The sequence below is a fragment of the Falco cherrug genome, chromosome 2, assembly GCF_023634085.1.
Source record: "Falco cherrug isolate bFalChe1 chromosome 2, bFalChe1.pri, whole genome shotgun sequence".
NCBI lineage: Eukaryota > Metazoa > Chordata > Aves > Falconiformes > Falconidae > Falco > Falco cherrug.
Genome location: NC_073698.1, coordinates 72,834,613 through 72,860,389, shown reverse-complemented (window position 1 = coordinate 72,860,389; position 25,777 = coordinate 72,834,613). Strand labels below are relative to the sequence as shown.

At 36.8% G+C, this 25,777-nt stretch overlaps 1 protein-coding gene across 6 annotated transcripts; it reads left to right on the top strand.

The window, feature by feature from the left end:
* The first annotated feature begins 558 nt into the window (after positions 1-558).
* Positions 559-25,283, top strand: TUBGCP5 (tubulin gamma complex associated protein 5). 6 transcript variants are annotated; one of them, XM_055702228.1, is made up of 25 exons: positions 559-817; positions 3,847-3,900; positions 3,979-4,087; positions 6,139-6,235; positions 6,851-6,961; positions 7,514-7,593; positions 8,079-8,214; positions 9,248-9,365; positions 10,801-10,890; positions 11,409-11,502; positions 11,812-12,058; positions 12,262-12,464; positions 13,206-13,321; positions 14,662-14,930; positions 15,809-16,007; positions 17,428-17,616; positions 18,557-18,739; positions 19,020-19,104; positions 19,209-19,329; positions 20,342-20,520; positions 21,279-21,404; positions 21,997-22,085; positions 23,122-23,222; positions 24,235-24,349; positions 24,645-25,283. In XM_055702228.1, exons 1-24 carry the CDS (start codon positions 654-656, stop codon positions 24,279-24,281), a joined length of 3,207 nt encoding a protein of 1,068 aa, XP_055558203.1. In that variant the 5' UTR covers positions 559-653; the 3' UTR covers positions 24,282-24,349; positions 24,645-25,283. The 6 variants fall into 6 exon arrangements, with proteins under 6 accessions (XP_055558203.1, XP_055558204.1, XP_055558206.1 ...); XM_055702229.1 differs by having other exon boundaries at positions 7,514-7,581; positions 24,235-25,283; XM_055702231.1 differs by lacking the exon at positions 6,851-6,961 and having other exon boundaries at positions 7,514-7,581; positions 24,235-25,283.
* Positions 25,284-25,777: the final 494 nt, after the last annotated feature.

Here is a 25,777-nt window from a genome sequence, read left to right as displayed (position 1 = left end):
CGGCTGCCTCACCCTGGTGCTACAGGGTGGTCTCAACAGGACGCTGAAATGCCGTCTCTTAAATAACGTCCCAAGTAAGCAGGGCTGAAAATGGCCACAGAGTAGCTGGTGTGACGTGGAGCGCAGAGCCCTCAGGAAAAAAACCAGAGTCCTGGTCTGTCCCACCCTCACTAACCGACTTCTGATCCTCCTGTCAAGACCAGCATTGCATTTATATTTGCTGAAACGAACCCTGGGACGCAGAGCCAGCCCCAGGCCCTTATTTGGCTGGTTACTAATGGCTAATTACTCGTCCTGGGTGATCACGGCTTTACGGGGGCGTTTCGGAAGACAAGTGACACTTCCGTAACAGGAAGATGCTACAGAAGTGAGGCTGGAGGGCCCAGCGCCACTCCAAGCGACGCTGGCTCCCAGCCTGGCCCCCAAAACCCCTTCCCGCCACCGACCAGTGACCGACCCACCGCGCCCCGCTTCCCGCCCCGCGCATGCGCCTCCTGCCCCCCGACATCCCTGGGGAATGCGGGAGGCTCTCGCGAGAAGACAGAGGGAAATCTCGCGAGAAGTGCTGGGAGCCCGCGCGGCGGCGGCGGAGGGAGGCTCCGTGGCGCCTCCCGGAGGTGTTGCCCCCTTCCCCTTGGCCGGGCGCTACGGCCATGGCGACGCCGCTGCTGGCCTCGCCGGGCCGCCGCAGCCGGTTCGAGCAGGAGCAGGACCGGGCCGTCCGCGCGCTGGTGCGCTGCGTGACCGGCCTGCCTGAGGAGGAGCTGGGCGGCTCCCGGTTCCAGACAGCGCTGAATTTCGCTTGGTCCAACTTCAGGTCAGCGCCCGCCGCCCGCGCCCCGGGCCGGGGGGGGGGGAGCTCCGCGGCTGCCGTGGCTGGGGCCGAGCGAGCCGGACTCGGCGGCGCTGCCGGGGGAAGGAGCCCCGGGCGGGGCGAGGGGCTGGCGCCGGGCCGGGCCCCCTGCGCTGCGCTGAGGGACCGCGGTGCGGCGGGGGCCCCTGGCAGCCGCTGGTGCCTGCTCGGCTGGAGGGGCGGGGGGTGCCCCGCGGGTGCGGGGTGAGCGCGGCCCCGCGTCGCCCTCCGTGCGCCCCGTGCGGGGCAGCGCTGCCGGCCGGGTGCGGGCAGCGGGCCGGGCGCTGTTACTCCATCGCGTTGTCACCTCGGTCTTTATGGGCTTTTCTCCTGATCCCTAAAAAGGTACTCTTCGACGTGCTTATTGGAGGGAGTCGTTATATGTAAAGAGCAAATAAAGAGAACTCCACCAAATCTAGATAAAGCTTCTGGCCAAGAATACTGTGCTGCTTATATGAAGGGCTATCAATATGCAGAAGATAATGTGTTTGATGTTATTTGAGCTTGTCATAAGCACGGTCTTTGTTAACCTGTAATACACATTATCTGCATCCCTTTAATTCTATTACACTGCCATCTAACATGGCCTTACTAAAGTTTTACACGCAGCTTTTTCAGTTACCACAGTTACCGTTTGTGTCAGCTGCCAATTTTTACAAGATCCATTTCCATTCCCATACTATCACTAACTGCTGTCTTTTCGTAGTTTTATGTACTTGCTTAACTTCATGCACCAAGTACCTAATCCGTATAAAATTGGAGGTTCTTACATTTTTTTAATGCTGTTTAAATCCATTTTTTGGGGTGAGCAGTAGCTTAACTCCATTACACCAAGTCAGGCTGTGAATTCTAACTACTAATAGGCTCAAATAAGACTATTTAATAACCAAACAGCCACTGGTCAACAGCAAAGAGGAGTCTGAGGTGTAGGAGAGCTGGGTATGACCTGTAGCCAGTGTTTTGACAAGTTCAGCTCTAAACTGAACTTTGAGGCGGCTAGTTGTATTCATTGGGAATGTAGGAATGTTATTTATAATGCTGTTTCCCCGTGTTCTTTGTATTTACCAGAAATATTTTGTGTAATGCATCATAGGATTGTGTTTATTGGTTTTGAAGCGCCACCAAAATAGGTGTTTGTAGCAGTGTCTGCAGATTGGTAATGGTAGCAGGGTTTCTTGAGCCAGGTAAATGTGCCCTGCCTTCCATATCCTTTTGTGACATCTTTCACTGTTTCAGTGACCTGTTTGCTTGTGTAGCTGTATGGTCTTTTAAGCTGGGGAATTGTTGGGTTGGTTGTTTGGGTTTTTTTTTGGTTTTTGTTTTTTTTTTTTTTAAAACCAACATGGCAGGAAAACAGGGAGAGTGATGCAGAGTTGACAACAAACTGTTTAGACAGGGAGGTTTGGGAAGAGGAAGGGGTTTGTGTCAGAATTGTTGTCTAAGAAATGTGTGTGTAATGTCAGCCTGAGATTTACTGATACCATTTTTCCAGACTGTGAGACCTTAGGTTGTGACAGAAACTCTTTAGTTCCAAATTTGTGAAACTTGTGGTTTGTATTGATAGATGTGATGATGTTTCTATGCTGAATCTGATGATTCAGATTCATGTTTCTATCTATGCAGCATGCTAGTCCTCCTCTATTCATGATGTTCCAAACTTGCCTAAAAAAATAGGTACTTTTGAGGTTAGGGTTATTAATTAAAGTTTTAAGTGATAGACTAAAGGTATTTCACTAATAACTTCCCTTAAGCTCATTTTTTTTTCTTTTCAGGCAGATTCTTGGTTTCGTTTTTTTAATTGTCTTACCAGTCTGTTTTTCTAAATCTTCAAGTTCTTCTGCTTACCACCATTTTCCATTTGAGCTAGTGATTTCCTATGTAAGCTAATGTGCTGTAATAAATGAGATAAGCTACATTTTCTTAACCTAAATGTCAGCTATGTAATTAATGTTACATTTTATTGTGCTTTTATTCTAAAGCCTTACACAGAGCTGAAATCAGACTAATGGGTCTATAGTTAACAAAGTAATTTTTTCTTTTCTTTAGTATGGGCATATCTTCATCCTCCAGCGATACTTAGTAAAAATGCTTTTTTACTTGCCTTAAAAAGCTTGCCTTATAGTTTCATTATCCAGTTCATTACTTGGACGTGGAGGTAATTTTAGATTGTCTTTCCAAATTCAGTCCATTTAGCTTAACTTTTGCTCCTGACTCAGATCCAGTACTTCTAATTTCTGTCTGTGGTCATGAGAGTTTTACCCCTGTGTTCTGTGCAGTTGCTGCAGCAAAATACTAGTTTGGCTTTGAGGAACTACATATAGAATATCTTGACCTTGTGCTCACTGCTGTCACATCATATTCCCTGGTTTTCTGTCCGTTTAACTGAAGAACTTTATTCATAAACTAACTTCTTCTGCAAAGTCCATCTTACCTTTCACAGGTTCTTACTTTGTCCCTATACATACCTTTGGTGGTATATCTTTATTTTGATTAAGCTCTTTTTTTTTTTTTTTTTTTTTTTTTTTTTTTTTTTTTTTAGGCACTCTACTATTTATAAAGGAACTTATTTTGGGTTTAGAGGCCTTCCCCTGTGGGTGTTTGTTTTGCCTGTGTTTGTGATGCAAGTCCCAGATAATTTTTGTGTGTTTGACACAGATGCCTTTGACACTTCTTGATCTCCTTGCTCAGCTTGACTTAACTGACGGCATACTTTAATTGCTCAGTTTGCTGATACAGTAGTAATTTTCCACTCAGGTTTAAGCACTGGTTAAATGTAATCTGCATTCCATTTTTCCACCTTTAAGGTCAATCGTAGCTAATCCTTCTTGAGTTAGGAGACACTGAGATTAAATTCTTTTGATGCTTATTGCTGTTGTATTGCTGAATGAAGTATGCTTTATTAAACTACTAATGTCCTCATACATGTAAATCAGCTTTATTTTCTTACTTAAGCTTCCTTTTTAAACGTAGTCTAATACAGATTTCTTACACAGATTTCACCGTTTTCTTGATGTGAACAGTCACAAAGTGGAGAGGACGATAGAAGGGTAAGTTTTGTGCTTATGGATTAATAATGCATTGGTTCACTTTTTTGGAAACATTTTTGATACTATTTTTGTTATTAGAATTCATGAAAAATTGATAGTTCATTCTGACCTTGGAAAAGCTGCAAGCTGGAAGAGACTAACAGAAAAATTTCTGAACTTGCCACTCCCAAGTGTTGAAGAAACAAAGGTAAGTATGTTGCAATTTCCTTGTTCTTTTTTTTCAGAACTCTTGTGCTTATACTGACGAAGAGGACTTAGTTGTAATGTTGTGTTGGAAAATTCAGATGACTTAGCAGTGGAGTTTGCAGTTGCTGTTCATTTCATGGGTTTTCAGTGTTGTATTTTTTAATTTCCCCATTTATTTTAGAAACGTGTTTATTGTCTTTTCAGGGTTTCAGCACTTACATGACATCTCATTGCAGAGCACGTTTTATGGTCAACGTTGTTCTAATGTTGTAGCTAGAATCTAGATAGATCTGGATTCCCATCTGTTCTAAAACAATGGAGAACTGAGCAGTTCTTTGCCCACTTTTTTACCTCAAGTAACGCATCTGAATGTGTTGATTTTAGTATTTCCAAGTGGAGGGCTCCTGCTCTGTAGCTTCCTTATTGACAGTATGTATATATTTCACCTTTGATACACTTTGTATCACATCAATTTAGGATATGGACTGGATGAATATGGTAGAAGTTTTCTCACTTGGTCGCTTTCCAGTTTGGTAGTTCAATAGTGAATTTGATCTTTGAAAACTGAAAGTCCCTGATACTGGGAAATTTAAGCTTGTGATTTGAGAGGTGCTACTCCATGTAATGATACTCTTGAACAAGGCTGTGTGTTCTGAATTGTCATCTGATTTTACTTCTCATTGAACTGACATTTACCTCTTTGCACTGTTTTAGGTTTCTTCTAATTTGTGGGGAAAACCTTGGAACCCTCAATAGCTTACACATATCATCAGTAGTTATACTGTACTCTGCAGATTTTTGAAAAAGTACCTTTAGTTGTGCTTGTTTTGAGTCAAAATGAAAACCAACCAAACCAAACCAAAAGCCCAAGCAAGCACTTAATACTCGAATGTTGCAAGTTGCTAAGATTTGAAAGAGCCCTTTTTTTGTCCTCTTTTTTTTTTTTCTTTCTTTTCTTTTGAAAATGGAACTGAGGGTAGATAATATCTCCTATTTGAGAAGTTAACCTGCATTTAGTTTTTAGCAGTGGCACATAACTGGGAAGACTGAGTATTTATCAGCTTTATGACTGGTAAGTGAAACACCAGCCTGCACATGTGATTCTGTCAATGACCTATTGGTGTTCTTTGATGAAGTCTTACAGAGTCAGTAATGTTCAGTGGGAACATACTATATTCCATATATACTAGATGAGTGTGATGCTGCTCTATCAAAATTTGAATTTATTTTTTTTAAATACAAGCAGCTGTCTTTCCAAAATAGCTTTGTAAGTGGGTGTATGTATGTGTCTAAGTGTATATAATGTAGATAACAGAATCTCCATGTGTCTGGATATGAAATGGTCTGCTGAAGAACTTTGGAAAGTTAGACTCAGGCTAAAGAAAAATCTTTCCTTAATAAGGAATGGTTATGCTGTAAGCAGTTATTAGGGAGTAAACCATAACACAAATCTCTGCAACATACCAGTGTTGGCACAGTATTCTAACCAGACTGAAAGCCAACCGCATTAGTGCAATACTGGATTTAAAGATGGATCCTTCATGCTTTGTGTAGATTTTCTGAGGGAAAATAGTGTGAACACGATACTAAAATGTAGCAATTTTAGCAAAGTGTTTTAGCCTCTGAAATAATCAGCTATACAACTAAGGGAACCTAAGACTTAGTTTCCTGCAGGCCAATTACCTGTGTCATCCTGCCCCATCCATGTTAATGTAGCTGTCCATTATTCCTTGTTCCCTGGTGACTTCTTAACTTTTATAGTACTTCAGGGTTCCTCTTAATTCTTTTCCTTATTCTCTGATTATCAGCTCACTAAGAGGTGGCTTATGCTGTGGCTACTTTTGGAGTATTTGTATATTGATTGGCAATTAGTAGGCAAAAGAGAATGGATAACATTCAATATCATCTTGCAGATGTTATTTTTGTAATTCAGGACTGCGGAATGGGAACTAATGGGGAGCATTCCTTCAGATAACAGGCTGAGTTTGTTCCTAACCAAAATATTGTAGACCACTTACTGACTTGCTTTTTCTTTTTTAATGTGTTTTGAAGACAGATACACACTATTCCATACTGTCTCTTCTGTTGTGTTTGTCTGATTCTCCATCCAACACCACCTATGTGGAAAAACCAAGAGTCAAAGAAGTGGGTAAGTTTACAAGATGTTTGCTAATATCTGTCATATTGCTAATGACAGATACAATCCATTAACACAATCTGATGAGAAGGACATTTTTCCTCTCCATTTTATTATCTCCTTCACTTCAAGGTGCTTTATTGATTGTCTTTTTGTGATTTATACATTTAAAGTAGCCTGCAAAGCTTTCCTGCCCCCATTTTATGTTACATCACCTAATGAAGTTTTCCAGCCACTAAAGTACATTGGGAGCTCTTTTTGGCTTGTAGTGCTATCACTTACCTACATTCTCCACCTGTTCAGCAGTGCTTACATGCTCAAAGCCACATAACAAGTTTCTATCCTGTCTCTTGTCTTGCACCTCAATAGGAGGTCTGTTGAAACAGCTTTGGTGATGTAAATTCCTATGTTCCCTATGTAGGCAAGGAAAGGGAAATACCTTTGAAGGTTTCCAGAGGGAGATCCCAGCTGCTTGCTTTCTAAAATAGGACTATTTCACTCACTGCCTAAAAATGAGGCTTGTGCTTAAGTTTGAGTGGATACCATCCCCCATTTGTTTACAGTGTTGTATCATAGACTGAAAGAAGAATATTTCAGACTAACCTAAAGAAAATCTTGCATCTTAAGATTCCTTTTTGAATGATCTCTGCACATTCCCTCGGCGGTGTTTTGAATGCACTTTCAGCCCATTCCAGGAATGTGAATATGAAGAGGTTATCTCAAACAACACTAATTACAGTTGAGTAAGCTTCATGTTTAAGATATAATATATTGTAAGTGTGATTGTTATTTTTAAAGTATTACATATCACATCACACGTATGTGGTGTCTTTTTCGAAGAGTAAGACAGTTCTTGCTTTATGTTGTTTACAGTCCAGGATCCTTGTGCATATGTAAATTATACATTTAGAATGTTTCCACCAAGCTGAATGCGACTAGTTGCAATAACTGATGTGTTGCATTCTTGCATGTTTTTCCAGGATTAAAGCATAGGGTAGTGTAACATAATGCAGATAAATGTGCTGATGGCACGCTATGTTGCATATTTTGAGTCTGTAAGCAACAAATCTGAGAACTAATAAATAAGGAATGTACGTGGTTGATATGTCACAATTTACACGTCATGTTGAAAGTATGTAATTTTGTTAAAGGAACAGTGGTGTAACTTTAAGTGGAAGGGAATGCCTTTTGATTTAGATTTAGAGTAACAAGGTAATTTTTACTTTGGAAATGTTTTTAGAGGAAAAGAGTTAATTGATACTTACTATTTATACATTTATTTTTTCTTAGAAAAGGAAGAAGAATTTGATTGGGGAAAGTATCTGATGGAAGGAGAAGAAATCTACTTTGGCCCAGGTGTAGATACACCAGTAAGTAATTTCTTAAGGTAAAAAACCCAAACTGTATAAACTGGTTTGAAGTATGTTAGAGATCTGGTTAAGTTGTATTTGTATGCTCTGCACATTCATTCTGGTAGGATTCCCCGGTATGTTGCTACTTACTTAATACCATGAAATATGCACAGACCCAAGCAGAATAACAGTAATACAAATGTTTTTGGTTTTCACCATGTTTTGACTTAGTCCTGCACCTAAACTGGCTCCTTCTGCTGACCCCTGCCTGCTCCTAATCAGAACTTGCTCTAGTTCTGTGATCTTTTCCAGTTCTCTCATTTGTCCATTTATTAATGTTATGTATAACTTAAATCAGTCTCTGGTAGACAGTTATGTTAGTCTTAGTGTCCTGGATTTACTTTATAGTGGAAGAAAGGAGAATAGTTTATGTTTGGCTTGAATAGGAGGTGAGTCTGTCTCCTGTGTTGTACTGAAGCGTATGGGGTTTTGTTGCACTTCAGGATTGGTCTGGAGAAAGTGAAGAGGAGGAAGACACTCAGCCTTTGAGCAGAGAGGACTCTGGTATTCAAGTAGACAGGACGCCTTTAGAAGACCAAGATCCAAATAAGAAAACAGTACCTAACGTTTCCTGGAAAGGTTAGAATAAGCAGTAATTCTGATATAGTCACACATACTCAAACTTAGCAAGCTAATGCAGCTTTATTGTTCTTTATTGAGGTATTGTGTTTTAGACAAGTATTTGTAGTTTTAAGGTGTACCTTGTTGTTCACTACATTTTTTTTTGTTTTGTTATTTCTAACAGTAAAGAAGCAATATGGAAGGTTTGATCTGATTTCTGTTGTTGCTAATGGAGAAGAATTCTGTTTTATTTCTGTGGAAATGTACATGGATATTCCAATATAGAAAGGAAAATTTATACAGTAAATGTAGCACATAGTTGTATGGATATAACTTAAATGTTTATTATTAAGTATCGGAATGCTGAAATAAAACTTGGTTGACAGTGGAAACAGTTGACTCAGTTTTGGGTATGAAGCATTTTTTTTAAAAAAGTAATTTTATGTGATTAAAACACTAGTGGCTTACTCTTGAATGGCTTCAGGGGAGTATTAACTGTAGCTATATACTTTGCATAGAATGTTGTAGGATACAGGATACTTTGTGTAAGAAGATTTCATTTATATATGTTGTATAAGCAGTAGCTGTCTAACTGGGATTAGGTTAAGTTTTCTTGATAATCACATTTAAGAAAAAAATCCCGCTTTTAGGAAATGTTCTAGATACGTAATAAAAAGGAACATAGTAACAAAATTGATATTTGGCAGTTTATTTTTAAAGTCAGCTTGGTTTTGTAGATATTTGGGGATTGCTTGAGACAGAAGCATATTTTCTGAAGAAGAATTGGAAACTACATGTATCTCCAAATTTATTTTGTAGGACTTTTGCACCTTCTAGGAGAGGAGGCATTTCTATGTAGATTTACTTGTCTGTGATGGTATCGTATATATGAGTGCAGTAAAGTGTAAATAGTTGTGAATTATACTCCTTTGCAAAGATCTGTGATTCCCGCAGCTGAGTGGATAGGCATATCAATAACTTTTTTCCTGTGTTTTATAAGCATTTCCTGAAAAAATAAGAGTATCTCACAGTTTGTCACCTGTTTTCACAGTTGGTGAACCCGATGCTCGCAGCTGGCTGGAGCAGCATGTAGTTCCTCAGTACTGGACGGGAAGAGCTCCTCGCTTTTCACATAGTTTGCACTTGCATTCCAACCTGGCTGCAGTCTGGTAAGAAAACAGTATCGCTTATTCCTCACGGGTGTACAATGCTATGTAATGACTTTATTAAGCTTCCTTACTGTGGAAGCATGAAGTTAGTATAGTTATTACTGATTTAGTTGAAAACAGAATTAAAAGGGTACAAATTAATAAGATGAACAAATTAGCTGTTTTTTCTATTAATAGATTCTTCTCCTGTTAATAAGTTTTTATTACATTTGTCATATCAGAAAGAGGGCTTTCTTTTTTCAAAGAAGCAAATCTTATTGTTGAATTTTTTTTGGTTTGACCCTTACAAAGGTTTCCGCGGAACTAATATAGGTGGATTGTAAGTGATCCTGAAAGTGAGGAGTTCCCTACAGTTTTAACTTTTTGTTTGTTTCTGGTGCCTGCCTTACAAAGTTAGGCTTAAACACAGATTGTGTGTGTGGAAGGAACATAAAGCAGTATATCATTGGGGTTTTGGAAAGAAAATGAGAAGGATGTTCAGTTTAAAAAAAATAAAAATATCCCGATTCTTCCCTCTGTCCCAAATTCTGATGTATCAGTACTGCAGTAATACAGATCATTAGATTTGTCTTTGGTTCCTTAATTTAATGAATTTCCTAATCAAGGAGTTAAATTTATTTTAGGTTTTGTTGGTTATCTAGCCATTTATGAACCAATAAGAAATCGGGAACATAAGTAAAGCAATGCTGTTTCTGTTGTAGTGTTGTTAGCAGATGTGTGTTACATATATTATGTACGATATATAACCACTGTTACTTATTTTGAATTTTTGAATTTTTAACATGATTACATGAATTTTACCACTGATGATACCAACAAGTCAAAATACTGCAAATGCAAATAATTTTTCTATGTTTTGCTAAAATATGAAAAATACTGTGAAAGGCTTACAAAGAATGGCATAACATGGGATCATAAGAGAAAGTTTTTAGGTGGCTGTCAGAGTTTCCATTTCTTAATTAAACTTTTGGGCTAAAGTGTGAATTTTCTTGTATGGGTTAGGGGAATTGGCATTTTACTTTTTAGCTTAATGTTTTTAACAGAAAGTAACTACAAATTTTCCCAGTATTGAATAAGAAATAATAAAAAATTATCAAGGATCAAGAATTTAAAAAAATAATAAAAAACCCAATAAAAACCAAACCCACAAACAACAAAACAACACAGATTCAGTACTTCAGGTGTTTCTTACTTAATTGCTTGCCTTGCTACGTACAACTAGGTGATATTTGAATATTTTCCATAGTATTTTTTTTAAGAATATGAAAGCAATCTCTGCTTTTGTTTATACACTTTAAACGCCCCCATGAGCACTGAATCTACTCAGGTATGATAAGAGCAAAACTGAGCCTTAAGATTATTGTTTCATTCTTATTTTCCAGTGAATCAGCTGTTATTTCAGCCATTAAATTGTTTTCATTTCCTTTTTTCTAAGGGACCACCACTTGTACACCAGTGATCCTTTATATGTGCCAGAGGAGAGAACACTAGTCACTGAAACTCAGGTTATACGGGAAACTCTCTGGTAAGAGCAACATCAGAAAGCTGGCATTTTAAGTTCTAGTATTTCTTTCAAGAAAATGAGAGATTTGAAGTTGTGTGAAGAAAGAATTATTACTGAGCTTGCACCATAGCTGGCATAAAGATGATGCTTGTGTGTGTTAACCATTCACTTTCACAAAGAAGAAAGTAACTTACTACTTCATGTATGCATTAGTTCTTCAAGTCTAATTGTTAAGAGGAACCAACCTGTTCTTATCCTGCCCCTATGGATTCTTAGTACAGTGTCCAATTTTAGAAGGCAGGTTGGAGTCATCCTATAGCTGGAAATTACAAATGTCAGGGAGCTTTAGGAGATGTTTACTGGATGCTAGTGTTTTGTTGTTCTTGTTCTAACACAGCTTACAGTGTTAATTGATCTGTAGTCCCCTTTTATTTGAAGAAAAGAAACCTTTAGGCAGGGAGAGCTAATTGTTTTATTAATGATACAATTATGAGTCCATGAAGGGAAAACAATTACTCCTCTTTTTGTTTCTTTTCAAGGCTACTTTCAGGAGTGAAAAAGCTTTTTATATTTCAGCTGAATGACGGAAAAGTGGCTGTGCGGAATGATATTATTGTAACTCATTTAACACATGTAAGTTGTTTCTGAATCTCAGCTGAATACGTCTGTCATTAGGCAGATGTATTTTTGAGGAATAGCAAATTAAACTGCTTGTGGAAAAATTACATTTCCACAGTTGTGTTTTGAGTAAACCAAGAACATGCGATTTAATAAAACTGAATGGACTGTTCCCATGTCTGAGAACGTGATGAAGTGATAGAAATGGCAGAATTTTGTTACATTTTAATACATCGAAAAATCTTACAATTTCATTTTTAGGCTTTATAAAATGTAGATTTTAATTAGATGAGTCTAAAAAGTTTGGGGTTTTTTTTCCCCTAGAATTGCCTGAGATCTGTATTGGAACAGATAGCGGCATATGGTCAAGTTGTGTTTAGGCTACAGAAGTTTATTGATGAAGTGATGGGACACAGCCCGGAAAGCATAATGCATGGAACAGCTTCTACTCCAAAGAAAACTACTGAAGCCCCATTCAGAACCTACCAAGCTTTTATGTGGGCCTTGTATAAATATTTCATTAGCTTTAAAGAAGAACTTACTGAAATTGAAAAATGCATAATCAACAAAGGTACAGTGCACGGGAAATTTTACAAGAGGGGGGCACACAAGGAAATTTTTACAAGAGGGAAACATGAAAAACATTATGTGGATACATTTTGAAACTGAAAGATGCCATGCAGCATTTCAAAATCTCATTAATAGCATTGAAAAAATCTGATTTTCTCTTGAATGTTACTTCTATACATCTTTGGGTTGGTTTTTTTTTTTCAGATAAAACAGTCACACTTTCAATAGTAATAGATAAGTTGTCTCCCCGGCTGGCACAGCTGAAGGTGCTTCACAAAGTTTTCAGCACAGGAGTAGCGGAAGTGCCACCTGACACCAGAAATGTTGTACGAGCATCTCATCTGCTTAATACTCTCTACAAAGCTATTCTTGAATATGACAGTGTTGGAGAAGCGTCTGAGCAAACGGTAGGGGAAATCATTCCTTCCTTAATAGAACAACACATTAGAAAATGCCCTAACTTAGAATTCTTTCTGGTGATGGAGCACACTAGCCTTCAGCTACACAGGATTGAGGACAGATTTGATATCCATAATACATTATTACTGTTTTCTGACATGAGTCCAGTCAACCTGGACAAAATCAGATTTATGAGGAGATCAGCAGCAGTGTTTTTTGGAGAGGGGATGAACTGCGGGGAATCACAGGTCAGGAAGCTGTTACGAAAGAGGGAGCTTTGGAATAGCTGTCCCTCCTATGTCTGCAGATGATTAATCCAGTTAATGCTGAAATGTTGGGTTTTGGGGTTTTGCAGTAATTTGTTGATTATGCTGCTGAAAATATAGTCAATGTTATCATGTCCTTTTATTTTCCTGTTTTCTATATTATAAAACCACAGAATGTTTTATGACTATCCCTTACTGTTTAAGAGATGTTAGAGTGGAAAAAAAATGAAAACTGCTGTTTGGGTCCAACTGTGATGACAAAAGTAACAAGGGGAAGCATGCACAATGCAGGCGTCCGTTAAAACTACAAAAGCTGTAATTTTAGTTTAACATTTTCTCTTTAAAAACACTTAAGTGTAGTGTATATTTTATAAACTCTGATTGCACAGTTGAGATGTTAGGCTTTGACATATTGATTCTAATGTTTAGTATAAAAAGTCACCCGCTTTTTCTTTCTCTCTTCCTCCCTCCCTCTAAATTCAGGTATCTCTTCTGTTCTCTCTCTGGGTTGAAACTGTGAGGCCATACTTACAGATAGTGGATGAGTGGATAGTCCATGGTAATCTGTTTGATCCTGCAAAGGAATTTATCATTCAGAGGTAGGGATGCTGATACTGGACACAGGTGACACTGGGCAAGTATGAATACAAACCCTGTTGTAGAACCTAGGAAATAGAAGGTGACAATAAAAGTAGTTTTTCATGTTTGTTATTTTGCTTAAGAAGAATTACTGTCTTGATGATACTTTTATAACTTGTCTTAAACTTCCCATTAGGGAAATTGCATTAGATACGGAGCTGTACCAGGTATTATTCCGACATAGAAATCAAATGTTTTGGTTTTCCATCTGGAATAAAGAATTAGCAGTCTGACTCTGAGTGTGTTGACTTCTAAAAAAACCAGTAAACTTTTTTTTTCAAAACCAAGACATTTGCAAAAATTACAAAATTTATTTTTTAATTCTTCTACTAATCTGTAGTTGTTATAAATCAAATGCTATTTAGACTTAAAATACTCGTTGCTTCCAACTTGTACTACAATATGGTGTCTTGAATTACATGCACATATCCTAAACATTATTTGAGCTGTTAATATTTCTTCTGCTTATATGCTACATTTTGCTGGTCCCTTTTTTGACAGCTTGAAGTAGAAAGTGAATATAGAAATTGGTTTTGGCTCATAATTACAAATCCGTTTTCCCCTATCTGCCAAACTTAATTGAACCTCTGTCTGTTAAGGCAGGTCAAGGTGAGCATGAAGTAAGTGAACAACTTAAGTACTATTGTAATAGATCGTCAGTAGCTGAGATCATTAATGTCCTTGTTACATCCTACTTGACTTTTCTTTCTGTGGTTCTGTAGTTGTTTTCAGTGCTACCAGCAGGGGTGATTTCAACTTCTATTTATATTTGTGCTTCATTTTAGTTCATTTAGGCAATTTTTCATCTGACTTCAAAGACCAAACTGAGTGTCTGATGTAAACAATACAAAAAAGCAAAGTGAACTATGAATTGAGTTTCACCTACTCTACAGTTTTTCAGTTTTCCCAGTTGTAGTTGCTTCATTGTGGGTTTTAAATAAATCTGCAAGTCAGTCACTAATCATTTTGTTATTAAGGATGCATGTCACTATGAATAGTTAACTTCCGGAACAAATCTAATTATAATTACTCTCTTTGCCATGTTTGGGGCGTTTATTTGGCTACACAACTGTTTTATCTCTTTCGAGCTGATTCTTTATCCTGCTAAAGCTGTCATCCTTTCTAGAGGTGTCTAGATAGTTTGTGATATGAATGAACTTACCTTACATGGTTTTGACAGTGCTTCTTGACTATTTTAAGAGAAAAGCAAAGTACAGAGCAAAGATAATGCACATGTGCTAGTAATGAAGTTTTGTCTTTTGGAAAGGGAAATACTCACCAGCTTTTTATTTCTTTCCAGAAACAAAAACGTTCCAGTTAATCACAGAGATTTTTGGTATGCTACCTACACGTTATATAGTGTGTCAGAGAAGACTGAGAATGAAGAGAAGATGAGCGATAATGCCAGCGCTAGTTCTGGCAGTGATCAGGCCCCTTCAAGCAGGCAACACACTATGGTCTCTTTTCTGAAACCTGTGCTGAAGCAAATCATCATGGCTGGAAAATCCATGCAGCTGTTGAAGAATCTTCAGTGCAAAGATGGCTCTCCACAGCAGGCTGCGTCAAGAGGTGAGATGTCAGTTTGTGGGCTGTCATGCCATAGGGTATGTAAACAGTATAGGTGTATTTTTTTTGTAGTAGTGTTTCCATCATTTTAGAATAATATAGCACTCCATGTTGAGTGTCAGTATCGTGGCTGGAAACTTCCACTCTGATTGAAAACACCTACTTTTCCAATACAAACAAGTGAAAAGAGCAAAGTAATAAAGATTTGAGTATTCCCTTTGCTTTATTTTTTAAATTGCTTCAGATTTTTCTGAAACTTGTTTTCATGTGCTTGTAGAACTGTTTCTTTTTGTTATGAGACAAAAGAAAACAGCTGTATGTTCTAATAGTAAAGCTGTTGTTTTCCATTATTAATGGTTGATAGCATATGGAACTTTTTATTTTTTTTAGTGCTTACTAATTACTATTAGATTAAATAATTGAATATTTAGGATATTTATCTTGAATCATTGTAAAACCTTGTACAACAGTGTAACAAATGTTGATTTTTTTAAAAATAATTTTTTTTTGTTTTGCTGTTTCTTGATGTTAGTGGTAGAACTATTTATTTTGGAGACTCTCTAGGTTTATTTCCCACATTGGTGTGAGAATATAGTGTATTCTGGTGGATACTGAAGGGTTGTTTCAGGTGCTAAGCATTAACTGCCTTTGCACCTGAAGAAGGAAGTTCTCTAACAGTTTCAGAAATTTTTCATATTACAGACACCTGTTCAGCAATCTGTTTGAACATATACCTGTATTGGACTAGACCTACTGTTTTAGCAATACTTACTTCAGTATGTATTTGAGCTTTTTCCTCAAGTAAATGTTGGACTATGGAGTTCTTTTAGTTTGGATGTTTCCTCTTAAAATCTTACCATGGAATGTGTTGTCCAATTTAGATGCTGAACGAAAGAGTTTGTATACGCTGTTCTTGGAATCGGTGCAGTCTCGCCTGCGGCATGGAGAAGAGTCTGTTCCAGATATTATTACAGAACAGCAGGCCACAAAGCAGAGCCTGATAAAGATGCAGTCTATAGCAGAAAGACACTTGGAACTGGACGATGTCCATGACCCACTGCTGGCTATTAATTTTGCCAGGTAAATGAATAATCTTCCTACTGTGTTGTTGAGAGCAATATTCTGCCATGACATTACCAGGTGACATTTAGTAAACCAAATTTTTATTGCTGCTGCTGAAAAGAAGCAAGCGCAGAATAAAGAGGAGCACCAACATCAGTGACAGAAGCTAACTAAAGACTACCCTTGTGCTTAGTTAAGGAAAAACAAAATCTGCGAAGAATCTGCTACTCCTGTCTGTTATCGTAGAAAATGGGAGTAACCTAACATAACGGGCTTTTAGCAAATAAGTGTTTTAATAGTGAATGCTGTTGTGAATTCTAAACTTTTAAATGTGTTTGCTTGGAATTTGTACAAAAGTCTTTGATTTGTACCAAGTCTGTTCTTTGAAGAATGCAGCTTCAGTTGTGCTGGGCTTAAGTAATTTAACTTTAAAAGCCTTCCAAAATTCCTGTTAATTGCATAAAAATTCTTTGTTCTTCAAGATACTTATAAGCTCTATATGACTTCCTTCATTATGGAAATTAGCAGGAAAGATGAAGTCTGAAAATCTTTCTTTCTTTGTGATTACAAATAAGAAAATAGCTGTTTATGTGTTTCCTAAATACTAGTTGGTGATTTACATGTTTTCATTTCAGTCCTAGGAGGAGTTTGTTGTAAAGAAATCATAATTAATAGTAGATGAGACTATTACTTCCCTTGTTCATTGGGACTGCTCTGTTTTTCAAAATTGATAGATTAATTCAGTATCTGACTCATCCAGTCATTCAAGGCAGTAACTGCTATGAGCTGGACTTCTTTTATGATGGATTCAGGTAGCGAGTATCTTCTCACAAATTATTATAATAATTTTATCATTTCTGTTACAAACTTACCAAGTGCAGACTGCAGATACTCTCTTTTCATAACATAATATTACAGATAATATGTAGGGACTGCATATTTAAGGTGCCTCAAACACACTCATCCATGTGCGTGGTGGGCTTTTTTGTTTGTTTTGTTGTTGGGTTTTGCTTTTTTTGTTGGTGGTGTTCAAATATTTACTTTGTTTCTTTAATTGTATTTTTCTTTCCTGGGAAGTTTATCTGACTGCTGTATATGCATCATACAGTTTTAAAAGTTCCTAAGATAATGGGTTTGTTTATTAAGTTGTGGAGTGTTTGAACTTGATGTTATTTTTCAGAATTATTCCTCGAACAATTATGTGATTATAGTATGCCATCCTTTTTGACATTCTCATGCCTGGTCATACAAAAACAGTGTGGAGGACCACTGAACAGGCTTAATGTGTACTGTAGTTAAGAAACAGGTTTTATTACTGCTGCACCATATATTTTAGAGCAGAGGATCCAATTTTGATTAAAACTCTTGGTAGTGTAACATTTTGCATACCATATGAACTACAAACCTTCTTCCCTAAGTAGTTTGTTTTATTTTGAAGATTGTATTTGGAACAGAGTGACTTCCACGAGAAGTTTACTGGTGGAGATGTTTGCGTGGATAGATCTTCAGAATCCGTGACCTGCCAGACTTTTGAACTGACATTGAGGTCTTGCCTTTATCCCCATATAGACAAGGAATACTTGGAATGCTGTGGTAATTTAATGCAAACTTTAAAGAAGGATTATAGGTAAGAAAATAGATTTGGTTTTCCCAGACTTTTTTTTTAAATTACCAGTGGTATGCCATACACTAAAAGGATCAATTTTATGTTCTGTTTCTTCTCCAATTTGATAACCAACAATAAAATCATTAAGGAGGAAAGGGGTATCTAACATGATAAAATCCTGGGTGAAAACTTGGTCTAGCTTAAATCAGCAGCAAAACTGTCATTTGTCTTCAGTGGATATTCAATGGGGAAAATGTTTCGAACAAATGTTGTCATTTGAAACTGGAAGACAAATTTTAGGAAGCTGGAATATATCTAATAAGAGATTCAGTTATGCTACTAAAACATGTATAGTAAGCATAAGAGTATTATGTGGTACCCTTTATATAACAGAGTAAAATGTCCTTTTGCCTTTTACCTTTCATATGGTCATAAGTCATCATACTTTTAATCTCTCTAAAATACTTGATGTATTTATAGTCATAGTTCTTGTGAGAGTTGTAGCAGTACTGTTCTTCCTACTTTATCAAAAAAGGAAAATCCATATCATAACATTCTGGGGCTCTATATTAAAGTATCTTCTTAGACAGCTCTCCCTGAAAATTGCATCTCTTTCCATAAGTTATGTATATATAGAGAGGGACAGATTTTCCAAACTTCAAGCTATTTCTGAGAATTGCCTGGCCTTGTAAGATAGCTGAATACCATGAGCACTTCGTTAAAGTTAGCAGGGCTGTTCAAGCTTACAGGAAAAAATTGTTTGGTTATATTGTTTTCTGTGAATGTAAGTGAAGAAATGTCTGTTGGTTAAGCAAAGCATTTATTGTGGACTTAAGTTTGTGTTCAACAGTGAGTTCTTGTAGTGAGGAAGCTTTAAGTTTTTTTGTTCCTGTAACAGTTGAGCTTGATTTCAGTTGCATGATTAAGACTGAGGGAATGTTATATATTTGTTCCTGTTTAGGCTTGTAGAATATTTGCAGGCAATGAGAAACTTCTTCTTACTTGAAGCTGGAGATACCATGTATGACTTCTATACGTCTATTTTTGACAAAATTAGAGAAAAGGAGACTTGGCAGAATGTTGCTTTCTTAAATGTTCAACTTCAGGAAGCGGTTGGGCAACGCTATCCAGAGGACAGTGCAAGGTAAAATGCAAAATCCTGCAAAATATAGTTTAGTGATGTTTCTTTCACACCTACCTGTACTAATGTGCTTAACTTCCATAATGCAATACTAATTATTGCATACTCATTAAAAAAATCTGTTCTAATGAAGTTTTGAGTTGTTGTCATCTTTTCTACCCAAGTCTTTCAGATTAAATCAGACAGTTGGTATTTAGCAATAGGAAATTAAAAAAAAATAATGAAACTAACCACTAATTAAAAACAGATTATCACCAATTAAATCACTTGTTTCCTTGAATAGGTTGTCTATATCATTTGAAAGTGTTGATACGGCAAAGAAGAAACTCCCTGTCCACACCTTAGATGGTTTGACATTAAGTTACAAGGTAGTAAGTTAAAATTGCTGTAGTTCTTATTCTAGAACATAATGTGAAATGTTGTATTAAAGAGACTTACATTTTCTGTCTTGATTGTTCTCTCCTTTTCTTAGGTTCCTTGGCCTGTGGATATAGTTATAAGCTTAGAGTGCCAAAAAATTTACAATCAAGTTTTTCTGCTCTTACTGCAAATAAAGTGGGCCAAGTATAGTCTAGATGTTTTACGATTTGATGGTAAGAAACATCTTCAGTGAAAGATACTCTAAAAACTTGTTCTGTTGTCTGAGAATAGAAATAGTCTTCTGGTTTCTGCAGTAAGTAGTATAAACCAGTTAGAATGTGATTAATTCTAGAAAATATTAATCTCTATTAGCTTTGCAAATTAGATGTATTAAGCAGGGCATATTTTTCACTTCAGCTTCAGGGACAACAGTATTCATGCATTCCCTTTGTCTCTGATTCAGGTCTAGTTAGTTGTATTGGAAACTTGTTTCTTCATTCCTCAGTCTTTGCTGTTGAAAGAAGGTCTGTCTACCACACCCAAATGTTTTGCTTTATGTATAGTCCAAGTTTTTATGACTAATGCCTTGCAAACAATTTAAGAAAACAAGATGAAAAATACTCTATTAGAGATTGAAACGGTAAGCTCGACAGCTGGGAATACATACTCTAAGCTGCAATTTAAGTACCTGGGGACTGTGGAAAGAGATCTTTTGGTGTCTCCTTCACCAGGTTAATTTTTATACTCTTACTGTCCTGTATAAAGTAGATGCACGCTTCATGTTGTAGAAGAATAAATTAGAAAGTTGATGGGTTCAACTGCGTTTTGTACACCAGTTAAGTCATTCTCTTCCTAAATACACTTTTTTGTGTATACTTACTTAGTTTTTTTATTGTTTATATTTTATGGGTATGGCTTTGTGCTTAAATTTTTTTCCCTTTGTATATACACATTTGATAGTATACACATTTTTAATGTAGATTTTTTTTTTACCCTTTCATATAATCTTTAGTTCCTAAATAGCATTTCCTATTCTAGTATTTATCAAATTACATTGTACATACACTGTCAAACTATTCATGGTATTGTTGCTATATGTTAATAACACACCTGAATTGCAAGAAAAATTTTACATCGGTATTGTGTGTAGAATAATAAATAACACATTTCACTTTTAAGTGATATTTTAGCTACAGTTTGTCTTCATAAGCACTTCAGTATACTAATCTTGCCTTTTCTTTTTAGAACTAGTCTGTGCTGCAGAAAACCCAGAGGCAAAGGAAGGAACTGTAGTAGAACAAAGAATGCTTCCTGTATTTGGAGTGCAAACAGAAAGTATAAAACAACAAATACATCGCATGTTCCTCTTAAGAGTGAAACTTATGCATTTTGTTAACAGCCTGCACAACTACATCATGACTAGGGTTTGTCTTAAATCACAATTTCGTTTATATTAAGAATGTGTAACTGGAGATGCAATATTAATTTTCCTTTAAAAAAGCAAAATCTTAGTCTAATGTCCTTTCTGCAAAATGATTTTGAGCTAACATGTTTCAGTTTTAACTTGGCAGTTTTAAAAGCAGTAATTCTAAAAATGCTTTAGAAGTTCTACATGCATATGATTGATCTTTGGATGTTACTAGTTCTTTTTGTTTGTTTCTCCCAATGCTAGAAGACTGAAGCACAGTCACGTAAAAAACAGGTTTCTGTAAGCTGTTACTCTCTTAAGAGCTATTATGCTTACAGAAGTGTTACTACACATTTTAGTTAAATGGATCCTTCTCAAAAACCTCTAGTATGGAGATCCAAAAGTGTATACATGACTTCTCAAATATGAAGATAATGCACGTAGACTCATACCTGCTCTGCTATTACTATTGCATTTTTTTTGCCTTCAGTAAAATTAATAGACTCCAAATCAGCTGCTCTGGGGATAGTCTGTCTGCCCTTGTGCAATGGCAGTATTCCCATTTGTATAAGGAATGTCATTGTGCAGTTATGAGAAGGCCTCAAGTTGTTTGCTATTGGTGGTAATTTGGAGGGTGAGCCTAAAATTTCAGATGGAAGAATGAATGAATTGGGCAATTTTAGGCTCTTAAAACAAACAAACAAAAGTATTGGAAGAGAGTCACAAGCAATTGTGTGCAACATAGAATTTAGTAATTGTGGTTGTCTTTTTAAGATTCTTCACAGTACAGGCTTGGAGTTTCAGCATCAGGTAGAAGAAGCCAAAGATTTAGATCAGTTGATAAAGATTCATTATAGATACCTGTCTACAATCCATGATCGCTGCCTACTGAGAGAAAAGGTGGGTGAAAAATAATGGCGATATTTGATATATTGAGTTTAGCAGGACAAGAAAATAGTTTAGTACTATTTGTCCGCCTATTTTGCAGGTCATACATACTAAGCAATATATAGGTACTCTTGAGGAGATGGTGGTAGCTTTTCCAAACTTAATATTGAGATCCAGTTTCCCTTGCGAGTCTTGGCTTAATTCTGTCAAGGAGAGAAGATATATATAAATTATTTATATTGGATTTTACACGACTCATTTGTTTCTAAGAGATGGGTGGATTTAAACTGAAATAGTTAATGTCATGAGGATTATACATACTGGTATGGCAGGAAAGGGAGGTACATGAATAGCATGGTAGCTTTTTATTCCACATACTATCTGTGCATAGTCCTTACTGAAATAGTCAGCCATGAAATGAATTAGAGAGCAATTGCCAAACACAAATTAAATTTGGAAAAATCACATTGTACTTAAGAGATTGTTTCTGCAGACCACATTAAATGGCATGGGATACCTTTATATTGCAGCTTAATAATGAAAATTTTTGTGCTTAACAGTGGATTTCTGACAGTTGTTCCTTTTGGTTTAATTGTTATCTTAGGTGAGCTTTGTGAAAGAAGCTATAATGAAAGTATTAAATTTAGTACTGATGTTTGCAGACCGCTGGCAGGCTGGTTTGGGGGCTTGGAAGTAAGTATATATACCTAAAATTCTACATGGTCATGATTTCACAGCTCAGAATGTGATTTTGAGGTATTTTTTATGTGAAATAACAGGACTTTGTTCGGTGTTTAACAGCAGAGCCTGCTGCCGACCAGCACCCCCAGATGCCTTTCTGCAGGGCTGCTCTCCAACCATTCTTCTCCCAGTTTATACGTTATACTTTAGCTAGTGTAACCTGCTGGTTGAAGGATGAGTCATAGTGGGCAAGTCTCCAAGGCTATGTCTAACACTCAAGGGTTGATCTGTGGCCCTGAGGCCCGCTGGTGTGGACAGGCTTAACGTCCATGTGTTTCAGGACTAATTCCATTTGGCACAGATGCTACCTAGAACTTAGATCCCGTTGTCCTGTGGCATCAGGAAGTTGCTGTTTTTGGAGTGCTTTTCTGATAGGAAGTGTCAGAAATAATTTGTGAAGGCTGATAGATTGAAACTCAGGATATGTGCTTGTGTGCTTTTGGATGTGGCAGGAAAAAGTCATAGCTGAAGTAGTGTCATCCCTGTGCTCTTAGGAGAGGGGAAAAAGGAGAGACTATTGTGAACTACATCATCTCCCTCCTCTGGTGAGCACTAGCTGGCACAGTCCAAAGTGGAATTTGGTAATTGGCTGATAGTGAAACAGTGTGGGTGTCCTTTTATTTGGCAGTGTTGGTTTATCCCAGGGAGCTCTGAAGCAATAGGGACCAGTAAAGGATGTCTTGAAATACAAAGCTATGTAGGAATAATAGTTGTCAGTTGGAACCACATGTTTCCTCCTAGTCGCTTCAGGGATTTCTAGGATGATGAGTAAATTACTGATGGCATTGTGATAATGTGCAGATGCTCCTGACAAAATTGCCTTTGTTTTCTAGAAGTAATATACACAGGCATGACTGAAAAATTGTAAGTTCAAGCCAGGATACTATGCAAAGAGTACTTTTGTCATTTACTGTAAAGTTTTGGTCGTATTTAGAAGCTAATGTAGTGGCTACTCTGTTAAGCATTCCTCTTTAAAACTGTTTTGTAGGATGGAATCCATAGAGAAGATGGAATCTGATTTTAAAAACTGTCACATGTTTCTTGTAACTGTTCTCAACAAAGCTGTCTGTCGAGGCTCTTTTCCACACTGTAAGTACATGAGACTTTTCACATACCTGCACTTACTGGGACACAAGCTTTATTAGGAGCATATTTACATTTTAATCTGGTTTTGTTTGTCAGTACATATTAAAGACTCTCATTTTGTGAGGTATTCAGAGGGACATGAAGCCTTACTTCTTAATAAATTAACTTCATTATTTTTTAGAGTAGTCGTGTCCTGCTTTTTTTATGACGTCTATCTTCAGTTTACCTGTTTCCTCGATGAGGGAATGTTCATGTAGCCAAGCAAGTGACAAGCAGTTTACTGAACAAATGAATGAAACTAAGTTCTGGAGAGCATAGAAGAGAATTCTTTTTATGTTGGGTGACAGCTGTGATGTATCTTGAACAGATAAAATTTTAATATTATGGTGCCTCAGCTGCAGCTGCACCGACCTCCTTGCTCTGCCCACTTGTTGGAAGCTACTTCCTTGGTAGCAGAAACAGCAGAAGATTACATATCTCTGCTTCTATTTGCAGACTGATATTAGCTTAATTGCTAATCAGTGCTAGTTTGAATTGGGGGGCAACTGCTAAATGGAGTTAGCTGGGATGTAGGTGCATGTTCTAAGAGATTTATATACCACGTGTAGGTGAAGTGCTTAGGCATGTGGTTTAGTGCTGGACTTGGCAGTGCTAGGTTAATGGTTAGACTGAATGATCTTAAAGGTCTTTTCCAGCCTACATGATTCTATGATTCTAAAAGAGTGCTGCTCAGTTGTTTATGTACAGCAGTTAGTATTTCAAACGAAGGAGCTGATTTCTTACCAGTTCTTACCACCTGAGATAACAAATTGATAACTGATGATGAAACTGGTGAAATATTGTCTAAACTGTCAGAGATGCGTAAAATGTCTGTCTGAAAAAAATCCTGAACTGTTAAAATTTGAAAAATAAATGTGTATCTTCCTTTTAAACTACAGAATTGAATATTGCAATAAATATTTACAGACTGCTGCAAATGCAAATATTAACTACTTTTTTATGGTTTGGTTTGCAGTGGAATCTTTAGCTTTGTCACTGATGGCTGGCATGGAACAAAGTTAACACCTGAGTATTGAATTGATAAAGAACTGAAAGCAGCATTTATGCTGAAATCCTCTTGTTAAAAAACTGTAAGCATTACACTCCAGTTTGAAATGTGTTTAACTAAATGATGCTGATGGTTTGGAGCTGTGTAAAATATTTTAAAATGTAAATAATGTACAGGTATTTAAGTGTATTCGTTGTGGCAGTATTTTTTTCTGTATGTATATGCTTCAACATCAAAATACATGTATAGTGTAAAATTCATCCTGTATAAACAATCTTACTTGAAAATACGTAAAATGTATTTTGTGCGGTAAAAATTATTTATTTTTTGTTTAATTATGAATAATTGCTGATTTTCTTTTTCCATTAATTTTGCAGCTTTCAATAGGCCACAGGGCAGTGTGGAGTGGTGTGACTCAATTCTTATTATTCAGAAGGTCGATTGAGTTAATTTTTGGCTGTTGAAAAAAAGGCTAAGAAGCGTTCATCTTATTTGCTTAGTGGTCCTTAAGAACTCTTTGGGAATAGTTGACTGTTACAATAAGCAGATGTAAAAAATACAAGATGAACTTATCAAAATGAATTATTGCAGGCTATAAAATACCAATATTTTTTATGTTAAGTGACCAAATGCTTACTAATTTTAGTGGTAGCTCTTGTCAGTTTAAGTAAGGTCAAGATCACAGTGTGTAATGTATTAATTTTAAGTATGGGGATTGTTGAGATGTTTCAGAGTTGGTCATATATGACTTGACAGTTCTCCTCCTAAGCCTTTTGCAAACAAACCTGACATCTAATAGCTAATCTCATGTAAAGCAGCAGATTGTAATACAGAAGGGTGCATTTCTAGAGAAGTAAACGTGGAATGTGTGTTCTGCAGAAGATGACTTGCCTGTCTCCTCTCTGTGAAAGTTTCTCTGTAATTCTGGCATCACTACACTTGCATTTTAAAAGTGAAAGTCATAGGCATTTAGTTATTTATTTGAATAAATAAAAGATTTAATAATTGGAATTTCACCCTTGTTTGTGTTTCTGCTGAAATCCAGTTGTTAGCTTAAAGTTTGAGGGCTCTTTCTGTGAGGTAAATTAAATATATTACTACCAACTGTAAGACTCTGTGGCTCACATTATAGAAATATTTTTTTTCAGCTGTGAACTAATAATTACATGAAAATAATATTGGGGTTCTTGTTTGAACAGCAGATCTCAAAAGGTTCTTCCAAGGTATAGTCATAAAATGTTTTCAGGAAAAAGAATATTATTTTTTTAAGTATAACAATGGGAAACTGTATGCTGCCCATAGCATGTTCTTTGAGCAGAAGTTTTGGTTTAGAGAACATTATGTTTGTAATATCCTCTGCTACCACATGACACGCTTTTCCAAGTGGATGTTTTTTGTGGTAGATGGACACCTATTAACATAAGTAATTCGTACTTCCAGTTTACCATGACTGGTTCTCATTTGAGATTCCATGTTACTTACTGCATGCAGAGACAGTGTAAGTTCTTTA